Below are 17035 nucleotides of genomic sequence, written 5' to 3'. Positions count from 1 at the left end.
ATTTTAAAGAATGCATACGTGAACTTTTTACCACAATTGAAAGTATATTTGCGAAATTTGATTCTGGAGTTAAAAAAAAAAAAAAATACGAAACCAATCCAATACGCAAAATTCCTCCCGCATACAGCGCGATAAATATTTAGGTTAATTGTAATTTTCTCGAGTGTCCAATCGTTCTTCTAAAAATCAATTTTTACAACGTTCAACTTGCACAGAGTATTAAATAAACGATAAAATTACTTACGGGTACGGTGAACGCGAGATTTAGAATCGAAGGCGCGAAAGTGATTCGCGACGCTCGCGAAATTCGAACTGGCGAATTTTTCAATCGCGGTTTTACTTTGTGCGATGATACGACCGACGAAAGCAGCCCGTCACTCCGTCGATTCGACGAAAGTTGGCCGATCTGTAACGAAGTGAGCCCCTGTGCCTCGTACGGATATCGATTTGGTTTCCAGGTGAATCAATAGAGATTCGGTTCATTCTTATTCCGATGTATAATATTACCTGCATGCACGTCGGACCACCGCGCTTCCCCTACAACCATTAATCCGCTCTAATTAGCTTGCCGCGAGAAGATTACGGTATCATCTCAGGAATTTGCAGGAATGCGAGGTCTTCCAAACGAAACTCGTAAAATGATCTACGATTGGTATTTATCGGTAAAAGTATTCGTATGTATTGCACACGGTGACCCGAGAACACTTAAATAATAATAAGAGTTTCGAAAACACGAAAGTGAACAAAATAATAGTACGAGTTTCAAGAACACGAAAGTAAAAAAAATAATAATATGAGTTTCAAGAACACGAAAGTGAAAAAAATAATAATATGAGTTTCAAGAACACGAAAGTAAAAAAAATAATAGTATGAGTGTCAAGAACACGAAAGTGAAAAAAATAATAATATGAGTTTCAAGAACACGAAAGTAAAAAAAATAATAATAATGAGTTTCGAAAACACGAAAGTAAAAAAAATAATAATACGAGTTTCAAGAACACAAAGTGTACGACCTTTGTTCGGCTATGTAGCTGTAAAGTTTACATTCCACGCAAAAAGAAATGTTACCTGAAGATCGATATTGTCAGAGTTCCAAAGGTCAACTCGTGTATGTTTACATTTTCATTTTTCATTATCTCGAGACCAATACGAAAAAGCAACGCGTTAGATACGTAAGTGTCGTTCGATGTGACCTTGAAGTAGACTTTCCACATGTGAAAACCTGTAAACGGGACTTTCACCGATGAATTTCTTTTTATCGGGAAAACTCAAAGGTGTCTCACCGATGCGAAGTTATCCGCCCCGTGAAACATGAAACGTATATGAATGCACACGAGGTGAGGCGCAGTTGAAGTGCTGTTATTTAAACTTAGCCTCGTTAAAGGTCATGTTGTAGTAGGTCGTTGAATGTCGATTACGCGATCGTACAAAAAGATATGTAATACATCGACGACAATGGATGGAAAGTACATGTTTGGCATTAAAGCGAGATGCTTACGCGATTGAAAGATCTATGCACTCACTTATTCGTCCAACGACCCTCGTGCATTAAACAACGTTTTCAATAGTTTTAATACCAAGCATCTCGATAGCAACAGGCAGCCAACGCTGAAAACTATCGAAAGGAGGAGGAAAGGTTCGATTTAACGTGCCAATAATTTCTATTCGACATTCGATAGAAATACAACAATTTATTGTGGACATTGTTTCGATTCGTGATTTCGAATCACGTTTCAATACGCGATAGTTCACGGGGTCGTTGCGGATTTGCATGAACGTAATGCACTTAAAGAGTAACCATAATCTCCACCGGCGGATTGTGCAACGCTATCGCGACGCCTAAGCTTCAAATTAAGGTTGGGATTGTTTGTCGAATTTTTCCGTATTCGAATATTCGAACTCTTTGATCATTCGAATGTTCCGGGAATACAGTTGGAATATCACTCGAGTACTCGAGTATCCGAATACTTTGCGCACCGATCAAATATTTGGATGTTCATAGTATTCGAATAATGTACAATGAATAGTGTACGGTATACTGTATACAATATTGGATCAGTTTCTTTAAACGAAGTTACACAGACAATTAAATACAAAGAGGAAACGTAATTGTGGAAGGAAAAGGGAAACAAACGAAACGTACGAAAAGGAAAAGTAACAAAGAGAATTTACTTACAATGATACATATTTCAATGTATAATGAAACGATGATGAATATGCGTGTCTTCGCATAAATCTTCAACGAACAAATTATACAAGTTCAAAAGAGGAAACGTAGAAGTCGATTTAATTAAAAAACTTCCTTCTTAATATACTTTTGTGCAGATTATTGATCATTTTCTAAGAATTATCGGTGTCATTTGTTGCAACCATTTGCATATGTGACTCAATGATCGGTAATATTCGATTAATAATAATCAAATAGTATTCTAGTAATTATACTCAAATACTTAAATATTCGAGTAACGATATTCAAGGACTCAAATATTCTAGTAACGATGTTCAACTACTCCAGTATTCGAAGACTTAAATACTCGAGTAACAATATTTGAATGCACGAGTATTCGAGTAACGATATTCACCTACTCCAGTATTCGAAGACTTAAATACTCGAGTAACAATATTCGAATACACAAGTATTCGAGTAACGATATTCAACTACTCCAGTATTCGAAGACTTAAATACTCGAGTAACAATATTCGAATGCACGAGTATTCGAGTAACGATATTCAACTACTCCAGTATTCGAAGACTTAAATACTCGAGTAACAATATTCGAATGCACGAATATTCGAGTAACGATATTCAACTACTCCAGTATTCGAAGACTTAAATACTCGAGTAACAATATTCGAATACACGAGTATTCGAGTAACGATATTCAACTACTCCAGTATTCGAAGACTTAAATACTCGAGTAACAATATTCGAATACACGAGTATTCGAGTAACGATATTCAATTACTCCAGTATTCAAAGACTTAAATACTCGAGTAACAATATTCGAATACACGAGTATTCGAGTAACGATATTCAACTACTCCAGTATTCGAAGACTCAAATACTCGAGTAACAATATTCGAATACACGAATACTCGACGTTCGTACGTAGCATTCGAGTACCCGAAAAGTATTCAAATAATCCGAATTCTACTTCGACCGGCACGGTTCTTTCCGCGAGAACAGAAGAATTTTCGTTGCAACGGTACCCAATCGTGCTCGTACCGTGAAAACAGAGAACGAATTTAATTAACGCGCATCGTACATATACCATTGAAACCACGGTGAGAGCTTCATCGCGTGCTATTGTCCGACGAAATAGACGCGAAGCACGAAGGATATATTTACAGGAGGGAATATTGAGATCTAGAGAGAGAGAGAGAGCCGGTTACTCGGCTTTTCAGAACGACGGCCTATTACCCGATGCTCTTGAAACTGATCAAAATCGAATTACAGTTACGCGGGACGACGTTAACAACGTAATTACTTCATCGATTATACGGTGCATCAATCTTGTCAGCGTTCGCGATCGCGTAGATAGGTAATATCGATCGATAAAGCTTGCAGCAAACAATTCGAGCATAATTTTATTGCGATTTCGAAGCAACACTCGCTCTGGTCCCGAACGAGGTATTTCGTTGATGCTCGGCCAGGTAATTGGCCCCTCATTAATCGTCGCTCGGCAAACTACCCCTGGTGCTCGAATTAATTGACCGAGCTGGAGGGGGTTGTAGCTACTGAAAACAAAGACCAACCGCAACGATGAAAATTCAAATCTCGCGAGCGATGTTCCAAGCGCTTCCATCGAGCATCGCGCATGCGCGGATTTTGGCGCAGCCAATCACGCGACGAGGACAACGGAAGGTGCGCGACACAGGTTACGATCAGGGACGACACTAGAGCTCCTGGCGCCCCGATACGATTTAGGTGCTCCACTTTAATTCGTATCACAAGTGGAAAATGTTCTGCGTAGACTATTGTGGATTTTTTATTTGTTACTTTACGTTTTGTTGTACTGTACTTTGTACGTTGTATATTTTTAATTCTACGAGTTTAATTTGTATTTTCTTTGCGATTTTACTTTAAAATTTTATAATTTAATCTCGAACTATCATTGCGAATCAATCTGTAATAATTCGGTTGTACGAAGTAAATAAATTCTGGGGTTAAGTTAACGAAAAGAATTATTAACTTGACGTATTTTATTTTAACGCGTTTTTTTTCGATTGGGAACATGTAAGCGTAGATAAATAATAAAGGAACTAAGCAATCGAGAAGATAATAAATGAGGAAACAATGATCTACTGAGCGTGGATCTACAATACTTGGTGGGAAGTAACAATATTCGAATACATGAGTATTCGAGTAACGATATTCAACTACTCCAGTATTCGAACACTTAAATACTCAAGTAATAAATGTTCTGCGTAGACTATTGTGGATTTTTGTTTGTTACTTTTCGTTTTGTTGTATTGTACGTTACTTTGTGCGTCGTATATTTTTAATCGGGTGTTCATTCCGAAGAGGACCAACATATAGTCGAAACGCATATGAAAAATGAAATATATAGAAATTCACTTTGCACAGTTTCCCTGCTACCCAAAATTATTTCCAGATTAAGATTCTAAGTGTAGAGTAAAATGTAAACTCAATATAAGAAACTTTTTCACGATTCTTAAGCGCAAATATTTTCCAGAGATAAAACGTATTTTTATTCTCAAAGTTCTGTTCGTACATTGACTCTCATCTAGAGGTATACTAAAAATTAGTATCTTTTCATCCTATACACCTCATCGTAATACTTAGCAAAGAAGCTTCCCAAATTGACTCTCCAAGCTCTAAAAATCCATACTCTGCACAAACATTTCTCGAACTCGTTAGTCTCCTGAAAACTCCCATAGAATTCTTCCAAATCGAAATCAATACACCGCTCGGCACAATTTCGAAATAATATCAGATAATTCCCGCATCACGCCCCCAACAAGTGTCTCAACCTTCCAAACGGATACCATTCTCAAACTACCGAATTGCGTCCATGAAACCCAATCGGCGACGTTCCCATTGATTTCGTCCAATAAATGTTAACACTCGAACGAATCTATTAGTCTCGGCGCTGTTTTCGAGTTTTTTTCTTTTTCTCCAAATTGATAAATTCCCTCCGTGGAGAGTACCCTCCCCGTTGCATCGGTACGCCGGCTCTGGTCACAACAACCATGCTCGAATTTATTGATATTTTCCGGAGTGGCTCGGCGCGAAACGAGAGAGACGGTTGCGCCGGTGGGTGAACGTTGCCCGTGCGGGCGCGAGTAGGACGCAACGTGGGGCAAGAGGGTGCGCCGTGGGCAAACGTCACGCCCGCACGCCCAACGTGCAGTATCCTCCGGGTGTACAGCTGATCGTGAGTTCCGGAGTATCCAACGCGAACCTTAGCACGCGCACGTCGAGAGGCGTTGATCGCCGGTGGCCAGCAAGTATGTCGCGGTGATAAACCGAGTGAACGGTATCCGGAGAACGCGAGGGATACATCCTGGTGCGTTCGTCCCTAACCCCGACCCGTCCCTCCCCTAAACCCGATCCGCGTAGATCGCCGCGGCACCCGTTTCGGTTTCACGCGTAGAGGGTGCACGAGGAGGTGGGTTGTTCACCGGTGAAGGGAGCGTGCGAAACGAGCGAGGCGGGCGCAACGAGCGTCCCCGCGCAACATCCTCGATCTCTCGCCGATCGGTGCGATCGACGGATGTCGTTGGACGCCGAGGCGTCGTCGTCGAGGGTGGGTGAACCAGAGGACGCGGCGAGACGCATCGCGCGATAAAGACCACTTGCGAGAAGGACACACGGCCGCGACATTACCACAACAGGCTCGTATGATGGCCAACGAAAGGATACAGAGACCGTACAGGTGCGTGATACCTGACCTTAACAACGTTCCGCGATCGGGATGTCGTTTGGAGGGGGTGCCGGTGATCCTCGAACGTCGCGACCAGCCGCTCCGTGGACAGATGTACCGATTATTTTTCGAAAAGGGTTCGGTGGTAATTCTTTGCGAGAGCTTCGATCGAATTTCGAGTAATGGATAGGAATTTTCTTACGTCTCGAGGACCGTTACATGATTTTTCACTCACGAATTTTTATCGATGCATCCTTTCGAGAACGGTTGTTGCGTGTTATATATATATATTCGACACTCTTATTGTGATATTGTATTGAGATATTGTACGCGTAACAGGGGAGTATAGTGTGTAGATTCTTTTGGTTGTAGAAGCACACTTTTTCGGGAAGCAGTAGTCACGTTTGTGTCTGTTTCAGAAGGTTTCGGCCATTTGGTAATCCCCGAAAGGGGATGGGAAATTGTGATCGTATAGTATGATGTAACATCGTGGAATCAGAAGGGAAAGGGAACAGGGAGGAAATTTTTCTTTCGTAGAATTTTTGTCTCGGATTCGTGCGATTTTGGTTTGCTTGTTTCAAAGGGGGTCGGCAAATGGCCGAAACGTCGAGGGGTAAATAAATACGGTCGTTACTTCCCTGGAAGTGTGCTCTCACGATGAAAGAATATACACCACGGGTTCGTTGTTTACACACTCTGGGAGTAAACAATTACGATAACTACTATTTGCACGTTTAACGACTACGTACAAGTCGCGTTTAAGGTTGCCTCGCGTGCAGCTCCGGTCGAGAATTGCATACGTTTATGCCATTGACATAAATGACGTAATCGGCGTCGATAGCCAGCCAGATCGTGGTTGATTTATTGTTTTCGATTAAGTATTATTGCCAGAATGGTTCATTTATAGGGCAATCGATTACGATCCGACATGCACTTCGTCTGCATACACGTAAACTTCTCGTTGTGCCCAATTTTCAACGTCATTGTATACCCTGTGTTGGTTTAATGGATCTTGAAAATAGCGGAGTCATCTTTTACGCGATATTTATAAACAGGGTTATCGAACCTTTGCGCAAAGTCGCCGATGTAATACAATTTTAAAAATACATGGAGTAACCTCAAAAATAGTCCTCGAAAGTGTATTATTAATTGCTGCGCTCTACGTTGAAAATTGAACAACTTTGAGAAATTAACTAAGCAGAATAACGAAGCCACGGACACTAGAATTCGATTATTTTCACGCATCGTCAAAGTTTCCAAACAAACTGTGAACCTCACTCTGTGAGGGCAGTGAGTAACTTTCCAATTTTTGTTTAAATTTCTCGTTACTAGTTCATTCGTCGATCAGCTGCACAATCCGAGTCACATCTGTAAAACAAACATGTACATAAATTTCAGTCATTTGATTCGAATTAAATTTAGCAACCGTGTACATTTTCTATAAAATAATTAATAATTTTCCAACGTTTATCGTGTTTTCATTTCCGGATACAGATGTGTAATATTGATTTCTTAATACGTACATATGTAACGTTACACATGCATTTGGAACATTAATTGAAAAATCAATACTTTTCACAAATATTATCGTTAATACACTTCAGTGGATCATGTTGTTTCTTTTTACACCGATGTAACATCTTTTAGACAAATAAGTTTTTTTATGTTCTTGTTCCACATACTCGTGTTCTTCTATTTGCAATATTTGTTCTTTGTTTTCATTTTTGTTCATCGAGTTACTTCTATTGTTGTATTTTCTTTTCTATTTCTCCTGAAGAGGGCCAGCTCCCTTTGAAAATTGTTATTATTGCTATCGGTGAATGTTCACTCGCATAACCAACAAAATTTGACACTTTCTCGCCTCCCCTTTCAACTACACATCGAGCAAAAGAAACCGGACACCTCGTTATTCCAAATTTTCCATAAAGTACAAGTAATTTAAAATTGCCCCCACTACGACATACAAACCGAAGAAAATGCATCTCTAACGATACGATGGGATGTGTAACACACCGGAAACGTCGCTAAATTTAACCATCAAATCGAAAGAAAATTCTGCAACCCACCAAGATGAACGAAAATCATACCGAAAGTGTTGTAACCTACATACTCTCCAATTTTCGTAGGAGTTAAAAGCATTTTATCGATCAACGTTTTTGACCTTCGTTTCGTGTTCATCTTCGGAACAACAAAGTAGGATGAACCAAAATAAAGTTTGCGCTTAAACCGGGGGTAATGGGTTCTCGCATACAGTCTCGCTTACGTATACCGGCCTCTTGAAAATTACACATTCTCCAAGGACACCTATTTTAATTAGTTAATACAGGAGAAGCGATTGATCGCATTATTTCCCAATGGTCTCCTCTCGAATGTTTGATAATTCCATTAAAATTAGAATACGTTGAACCGATTCTCGCAGAAGAGGTAACTATACGTTTCGTTCGCGAAAAGAAAAAAAAAAAAAGAAAATACAACGAAGCGTCGTTGGTTCGTTAATTTGATTCCTGAAGAATTGTTAATTATTTTTAGGTAGATGCCTCGGTACTAATTCAATACGATTTATTGCACACGAAGATTCGACCTTACGTGGAATCCAAGTGACACGCGGCCTTCCAATGCTAAAAGCTATTCTACGCTTGGCTTAAACGCCTATCCTCGTTGTTGTAGATACATAACAAGCAACCAACCTTTACACTTTGACTCTCTAATTTTACCTTACCGTCCTGTTCTTTCTCCTCTTCGTACGTTACTTCCTTTGTGTCTTACCTACCTGCTGCGACATTACGTTTTTGCAACCCCATCGGAATTTTATTCGATACTTGGCGCACTCAACCCTCTTGCAACACGGTACACACTCGACATTTTTCTAACATCACACTCTGAACAGTCTCGGTGTTCTCTCTTCACTCTCTTTACAACACGGTGAAAAAATTACAACTGTCCTTCTAAGACACTATTTCCACGTAATACGACTTATTGAACAACCCTCGTACAGCACGCACGTTCCCATTACACTATCCAAGTTTCTCTCAACACGGTTTCGATACAAGGAACGTACAAATGGTGACATAAGAGGGTTGAGTGTACTTATTATCGTTCGGTAGCTCCGGGGGATCCCACGAACGAAATGGAATTTTGATTCGTGAAAGATAAGTGGACACGATTGTTGTAACTACGCTCCAGTAGCCTCTCGCGAGATCGTAACAACGGATAACTTATATTTTTAAGAACAACGTTACCAGTTCCCGGTCACTCAGAAGTGAATCTCTGTTCGGTGCTGTCGCTGGGCAAAGATCTCAGCAAGATCACCATGCCTGTCGTCTTCAATGAACCGCTCTCCTTCCTTCAGCGCGTCGCTGAGTACATGGAGTACGCTAAACTTCTCAAGCAAGCAGCTCAAGAACAGACACCGATCGCGAGGTTACAGGTGAGAGGAAATCTTCGATTCGGTGTAGCTATTTCGGAAAGGGTGTATGCATTCTCGACGTTGCAGTACGTTGCTGCATTCGCCGTGAGCGCTTTGGCCTCAAACTGGGAAAGGCTTGGCAAACCCTTCAACCCGATACTCGGCGAAACGTACGAGTTGGAGCGCGAGGACTTCCGGTAACTATTGAAATATATATTGAGCCGGTGCAGAGATCCTTGAAATATTGCTTGCAAAGTTCGAAGAGCAAATTTAATTTCCCATTGATCGAAATGTGACATCCTAGTGATTATTTCGATCTTCGATTTGAAGAATCCTCTGTCTTTGAATGTATTTCTCTTTTCTTTTAAGTACAGGAGTTTAGTATTTTATGTGTTCAAACCAGTGCGAATAATTAACGAATAATCGAGTGAAATTTTATTCCCTTCTCTTTGGTAAGAGTCTGCATTTCAATGACACGAGATTTCTACGATTTTGTGCATGTTCGTATTGTGCTGAGAACAAATTTTAATAGATTCGAATTACTTCGAAGGAAAACCTTACAGTTTACGCTAAGCGAGTGGAAAATACTTAATTAACAATGCACGTTGTGACAATACTCACTTTAGAATAGTCTGCGAACAAGTTTCGCACCATCCTCCGGTTTCCGCTTTCCACGCCGACAACGAGGACTTCATTTTCCATGGCAGTATACACCCTAAGCTGAAATTCTGGGGCAAATCGGTGGAGATACATCCAAAAGGCATCGTCACTGTCGAATTACCCAAGTGAGTACACCTAGTGCCCCTTTAATTCACGTTTCTCTCTCTAACGAGGCCCATAGACGTCCAAAAATTATTGGATTGTTCGGAAAGTGATTTTCAAAATGGAGAATATATAATTTAATAAAGTGTTTATACACTCTAAAAAAATCGTGTTTCATTTTCACCAAAAAAAAAAAAAACGAAATGACTTTCCGAACAACCTGATAGAAAAAAAAGAAATCGTTATTAAACGTCGCACGTAAATGGTCCTCGCAGATGGAAGGAAGCTTACACTTGGCAAAACGTCAATTGCATACTGCATAACGTGCTGGTGGGCCAACTTTGGATGGAGCAACTCGGCTGCCTCGAGATCAAACAGTACGGTGGGACGAACTACAAGGCTACCCTCTCGTTCAAGGGCGGCAGCTTCAACGGGAAGGATCTCCATCGCGTAGAAGGCTTTATAACGGATCAAGAGTAAGCTGGTAACAGTTTATCATCACTTGAAACGACGAACGTAGACACGATAGAACGAAAATTAAAAGTTGCACCGTTAACGACACCTTACCACCGGCCTACGCGCGACTGATTGGTTGCGTTCTGACTGTAGAAGTCCGTTTTCTGTTCAGTAAGAAGAAGATTTTGTTCCTTTACGGAAGATGGACGGACAGGATGAAAGTGTGCGACCCTATGCTTTACGAAGACGCATTGGAAAGGGTGAAACGAGAAGCAAAGAGCCCTCAAGGTAGTCCAGGACACAAGAAAGTCTTGGCGAAGTTGCACAGCCTCAAGGTTGGAGCTTTCAAACCCTCTCACCAGGTATTTAAAAGCTTAATGGAACTTATATGGATGAATTCATTACGAATACAGCTGGGATTGCTCGACGAATTATTCCGTATTCGTTCACAGATAATTCGAGTATTCGGTGACTTTGGATACTCGATTATTCGAATACCTCGGTGATTCAAATATTCGACGAGTGTAATTCGAACACTATTCGAATTCTTGACTACTCAAGTATCCATCTATTTGAATACCACTTGAATATTCAACTATTCGAATATAGCTTGAATACTTGGAAATTCGAATACTACTCGAATGCGTAACTATTCGAATAGTGCTCGAGTACATGAATATCCGAATATCTTATGCAACGATCAAGTATCTAGATCTTCGAATAGTGTGGTGTGGAATATTGCTAACACTTGCATGAGCGATTGTCTCGAAAGTAAAATACGCCTTACTCCCTGGAAGAGATAAAAAACTCGTGTACATCCATAGACCTTTTACGTTAATTTTGTAACTGTGTCATCGTTCATTAAAATTCTACCCTTTCAATGTTTTTCGCTCATAAAAGCTCTGGTTTGAAGTAGTCATATAGCGAAGCGTTAACATATTTTATGAGAAATAACTACATCGTGTCTTTATTCCACTACGGAGTGTTCAATTGTTGTAAGATAGCTCTCGATAAAAGTACTTAATTTTCAAAATACGAAACAACACCTACTTTTCCTTTGAGTACAATTTTTCTGCATTTTTTAAGGACGCGATTGACGATTCATCGGCAAGTATAGACGGAGATGACACTCCAACGATCGATGATATTCCCGGATCTGTTACTCTTTGGGAAGCTGTTCCAAGACCACCGAATAGTTCAGACGTGAGTTGTCGTACGTCGAGTGTAATCGTTGCTAAATTTTACCGACAGATTTGTTACTTATCTAAGAATGTTTCATCGACTTACAGTATTACCAATTCACAACGTTCGCGATGGCGTTAAACGAAATTACACCCGAAATGGAGAAAGTGATATGTCCAACGGACTCTAGACTGAGGCCTGACATCAGGAAACTGGAGACCGGGGATTTGGACGTAGCCGGGGCCGAAAAGTCGAGACTCGAGGAGAAGCAACGGGAGACCCGTAAGGCTCGAAAGCATAAGAAAGGTCACGAATGGACACCCAGGTACGAAATACATTCGATCACCCTCCATGAATATCCATAAGGTGATTTGTAAATATTCGAACATTTGTAAATATTCGAGGCAAATTTAAAGAAAGATGATCGCAATTGGATCACTTGTTTCCTCAAATTACAATATTTTCAACAAACGGAAAATATTATTTATCGATCTGCATTTACTAGACGATACAGTGCAGAAAAGAATTTTAACATCGATTTATTCGAAAAAGTAAAAAAACAAGTCGATTGAGAATTTTTCAAATCGTGCATCTCTCCTCCGAGTTCTATTTTTGTTGGACAGTTTCGTACATTGTAAGAGTGTTCTCGTGCTTTAAATATATCAGATGACAAAGTACCCAGTATGTAAATATTCCATGCACCACAGGTGGTTCCAATTAGGCGTTAATCCGTACACGGGTCAAGAGGACTGGCTCTACCGAGGTGGATACTGGGACCGTAATTACACCAACATGGAAGACATTTTTTAATAAACACGACGATCCTTCATCATGGTAAATAATAAACGACGAAAGGGGTGCGCGCTCGCACGTCCTGGCGAGAAGTGTTTTCGTACAAAATTGTTGGTACGCCGCATAGAGAATTAAGCTGGTTGCCCTTTAACGTTGAATATTATTTAAATCCTTTATCGTCGCTCGAATGCTATTTTCTAATCGATTCTAAGGAAATCTCGTTGTTTTGTGTCACTATTGTAACTGAATATTAGAACGTAACAGCTCGTACGGGGTGTAAGCGTAATGCACAGATGCTCGACGAGATCCCATAACCGAGAGAAACAGAGGAGAAGATTTCCAGGACATTTACTGTTGTGTTCTACAGAGTCAATACCAATTCTAGGATCGATCACCGAGGCGGAAATTGTGCGTAACTCCAGGACAAGTAAACGCTACCTTCGCGAGAAGCGAAATTTTTGTATAAAAGCAGCTTCGAAGAGTCAGTGGCAGTCACCGAGAGCGAGCGAGATAGAACAACAGCGACCGAGACTCGCATTAACTGCGTTCGAGGCGTTCGCCAATGGAAATAAAGAAATTTTGATATTTTTCGGGGATAACTTCGTGAGAGTATAAACGACAAAACGACAATGATCGATGCAAGCATAATTTATACAATAATATTACATTTAAACGTTTCGATCTCGATTTGGATTTCCCCTTCGGAAATAATGTTAGTCGAAAATATAAAAATGATAGAGTAGTGCGAGAAAAACGAGTTATATAACCCCTTCGTGCCTACCTCGTCGTTTTCGATACACGCCGATTTTAAACAATTAGAAACTATTACGATATCAATTTTATTTTCCATTCACGAATTGTTCTTCAAAGTGCGATTTTTCGATCCAATAACGAACCAGTGACGAGACTGATCCCTGTTATATATATATATATTTTTTTTTCTTTCTCCATTAGAGATTGTTTACTGCGTTCGAGCACGAGTCAGGAAGGGGTTAAAGGTACAAACTCGCGATTCAGTCAATTATTTACTCTTACCATTGTCAGTGTCCTAATGGTATTCGATATGACAAGAAACTTTTATACGAATAATCTCCGCGAGACTATTACCAACGAATTGGCGATGTTTTTCCCAAGAAGAAAGAGTCCGAGCGCTCCTCCGATCGGACCACTTTTCAATCGCACGTTATACGAGTAATTTTTGAGAAACTTTCCGTAACGAATCATTTTTAAAGATCCGATCACGGATCGGTGCTTGGACCGATTCTCAACCGGTGAAGGTTCACCAATTCGTCGATAATACGAAACGGTGAAAGATAAAGATTATAATTGTTTCGATTCTCGATTGAAATTCGATCGCGCATGTATCCTATCGCTCTCGGCCAGGACCGTCGGCGACACGAGTCACTTCGCGCTGAAGAAAAACGAGCAGCGTTTACGGGGATGATACCCTTTCGTCCAGCCGCCGCGTCCGGGGAGACATTGTTTCACCTAACCGGGGTAAACCGTGCACTCGAGTCGTTTCGACGCGTCTCGAGTCCCAGCCGGTCTCTATTCGAAACTAGACGAACTAAGCTTACGCCTCGTAGATGATACCGTATGCAGGTCGTACGTGCGTAGTCCTGTGTAGACAATTAACGGTTCTGGCGCGCTCTCGTCGAGCGCGTCGGTGGAACTTAGCGAAAAATTCCGCGACTTGAGCAAGACACCCGATCGGTGTCCGCTCGTTGCACCGAAATAGCCTAGACAAGGGATATCGCGCAACAGCGTAGACTACAATGAAACCAAAGCCTAGAGATCGATGTCTATGCGTAAGATCCGGTGACTCGCGAGCACCTCCTCGCTCCCGGAACGCGTTTGTTCACGCCACGAGGATTAAACTGCACAAAGTCCATCCGTTAGCCGATGTTTGCTGTACATAGCGTGGAGAACGAATCGCCGTGAACCTTTTTATAACAGACATAGACACACAGGTACACTCGCACACAGAAAGACAAATACAAACACGCGCTCATATACAGACACACGGTAAACACACCAAGAGCCTCCTCCCTCTACTCCCCTCACCGACGGCGGCGAGACGCGTGCACACTTCTGTTCGATTCACCTCCCTTCAGGTGGCAGCCAAGGGGAACTGCAGCGATCGCATCTTTCTCACATGTTCGTTTTTACGAGACGCGTAGCCGCGAGATTCACTTCTGATACTATTTTTATAAAAAAAACTTAGTCCGGCCGAACCAAAACGAGGCCGGGGCCTCCTCTCTGGATACCGGTACATTTTAGCTTGACGTAGGTTTCTGTACATAACAGCGACTGTATCATACACTTGTATCTAGGTAGAATAATTTAGGCGAATTTTATGCACGAGGGGGGAAATATTTCCAGCGGCCGTACACCATCGCGGCTAGCCCCCCATCCACTCACCCGATTAGCTCGTACAGCTCTACGAGGAAGCTTCACCGAACCACGCATCGAAACAGCAATAATAGCGACTTGTTAACGATTTTCGTACGCTAATTCGATGTACGTTTGCGTCTCGAGACACGCACCGTGACGTTGCACGCGCCATGTTTTCACAAGTACTCGACCGTCCGAACCGGTGGATTGTTCCAAAAGTATTTGGGATCCGCGAGACTGGAGTCTCGTCGTTAATTGGTTCAGGGTTTCGGAACCGGTGGTTCCAGAAGCGACAGCTTGTACCTTGAAAACGACGAAATCGTGTCTACTGGTGATTGAGAACGATGCGCGGTTAAGTTGTCATTGATGTCTACGGATGAAACGGAAGTCTCGGGGGTTTGACCTGCACAAGACTAACGCAGTACGGCGGTAACGATCGTGTCGAGTGTACTTTTGCTCGTGAGTCGGATTTCAAGGTACTCGACGAGCCATGATTTTTTGTTGTCAGTAGTCAGTAGCTTACGTGAAACCGTTACCACTGCTACCGATACATCTCTCGCAATGTTTCTAACGTCGCGACAGGTCAGTGACGTTGGTTGATACGCAAACTGGTACTTTACTCGCCCCTTTCTTGGTCAACAGCACTCGACCGGGTACTCTTGTATCGGGTACTGAGTCGAAGGTCAATCGATTAATTCCTTCTCACCAAATTAATCGATCACGCAATACCAATAGAAATGTAATCCTCGGAGTTGATAATCACGATTAACGTCAGTCGGGATTGATCGTCGATTGAACATTAACGATCGTGAATTTGTTTTCTACATACTTGGAAAATGTAACTCGTTCGAGAATATGTAACGAACATCCAGACGAATTTGTCACTCACGAATAAATATATATGTAGCTCAATTCTATCCGTTATCTGTATAGATGAATATGTGCCCAAGTAGATACACGATTAATCTGACCAGAACACCAAGATATTGTATAATCTTATTATCTTTTCGAACTTGAAAATAAATCTTCAGAAATATATTCTTAAATAGTTAAATCGTTTATATATATCTAAGAAAGAAGCTTTCGATTCTTTCGCCTCGACATCAAGAATTCAAATCGACCGTTAATTTAACCAACGATTACCACAAACGACTAACATCGTTGCGAGCGATTAACAATTAAGTTGTAATTTTTTTTAACTTTTCTCTTCAGTTTTCTTGATTTCATTTACATATATATTCTTATCGTTAGTCCAAAAATCGTGGAAAATGCTCACGCGTCGGATCCGTATTTGCAATTATTTTTTTAACGAACATGGCGCGTCTATATGCTTCGATGTTATATTTATCGTACTTCGTACTTTGTTTACTCGTATTCCGTTGCTGTCGTTCTCGAATCTTTTGGAACAACCCACGCACTCAGAGACGAGTTCCGTTTAGATGTAAGCGCGACAACAGTGATCGTAAAATGATTTTGTTTTTAAGTAGCACAGCTTAGAACGCTCGATCGATGCCTAGACAATATAGAGTCAGATATTTGATACTCAACGGTGCCAATACGAAACAATAATGTGCTAACTGCTAGTTCAGCGATGTATAGCCATACGTATTCGCCGATCTCTGCCAGTGTAACTCGTAACACTTAGAATTTAGTTCGGCTTATTGTTAGCGTGTAACTATCGTCCGGCCGTGTTAGCGATCACGGCTTAATAACGATTCGTCTAAGCGAAAATATGTGGACATTTAGGCCAGTACGAGTTAAAGTACATTCGTCGCTTCTGAGAGCACACGGATACCCACGTCATCCGTCAGATTTACTATACGAGATCATTTAAATATGTGTTGCTTCGTAGAACATCCCGAATCATGACAAAACCTTAAGGAACATTCATCGTAAGTGATATCAATTGATAAATGTATGTACATACATGTGTACTCGAAGTATATATATATATATATGTATTCTACCAAGTATTACGCTAATCGTGAAATTCAATTGTTTTCGTTTTCGATTGCATTTCTTTTTAATTTTTTTTATATCCGATCTTTTTTCGTTTATCGGGAAAAAAATTTTTAACGTAAAACAATCGACACTTGGACAAATTAACGAATTTTGGTTCCGATTTGTTCGAAGTTTTATTAATTTTACAGTGACT

General features: G+C 40.9%; 2 protein-coding genes across 4 annotated transcripts in view; one reads left to right on the top strand and one right to left on the bottom strand.

Annotated features, from left to right (window-relative positions):
* The window catches only part of LOC143151594 (uncharacterized), a 188655-nt gene that overhangs the window by 2242 nt on the left and 169378 nt on the right, over positions 1–17035 (bottom strand). The gene's annotated exons all lie outside the window — the stretch shown is intronic.
* LOC143155012 (oxysterol-binding protein-related protein 2) lies at positions 5398–13010 on the top strand. Of its 3 annotated transcripts, none has more exons than XM_076327224.1 (10): positions 5398–5900; positions 9117–9315; positions 9382–9491; positions 9921–10079; positions 10332–10532; positions 10685–10874; positions 11599–11715; positions 11802–12019; positions 12402–12528; positions 12872–13010. In XM_076327224.1, exons 1-9 carry the CDS (start codon positions 5866–5868, stop codon positions 12502–12504), a joined length of 1332 nt encoding a protein of 443 aa, XP_076183339.1. In that variant the 5' UTR covers positions 5398–5865; the 3' UTR covers positions 12505–12528; positions 12872–13010. The 3 variants fall into 3 exon arrangements, with proteins under 3 accessions (XP_076183339.1, XP_076183349.1, XP_076183330.1); XM_076327234.1 differs by having other exon boundaries at positions 12854–12985; XM_076327215.1 differs by lacking the exon at positions 12872–13010 and having other exon boundaries at positions 12402–12540.

Source organism: Ptiloglossa arizonensis, chromosome 1 (assembly GCF_051014685.1).
Source record: "Ptiloglossa arizonensis isolate GNS036 chromosome 1, iyPtiAriz1_principal, whole genome shotgun sequence".
Taxonomy (NCBI): Eukaryota; Metazoa; Arthropoda; class Insecta; order Hymenoptera; family Colletidae; genus Ptiloglossa; species Ptiloglossa arizonensis.
The sequence above is the reverse complement of the archived record's forward strand: the minus strand, read 5'-3'. Positions and strand labels throughout refer to the sequence as shown.

What these genes read in the sequence shown, in the direction of transcription:
- LOC143155012 (XM_076327224.1), top strand. Translation starts at nt 5,866, where the DNA reads ATGATGGCCAACGAAAGGATACAGAGACCGTACAG. An exon ending in AGGATACAGAGACCGTACAG is followed by an intron (nt 5,901 to 9,116) that starts GTGCGTGATACC and finishes TATATTTTTAAG; the next exon opens with AACAACGTTACCAGTTCCCG. An exon ending in GACCACCGAATAGTTCAGAC is followed by an intron (nt 11,716 to 11,801) that starts GTGAGTTGTCGT and finishes ATCGACTTACAG; the next exon opens with TATTACCAATTCACAACGTT.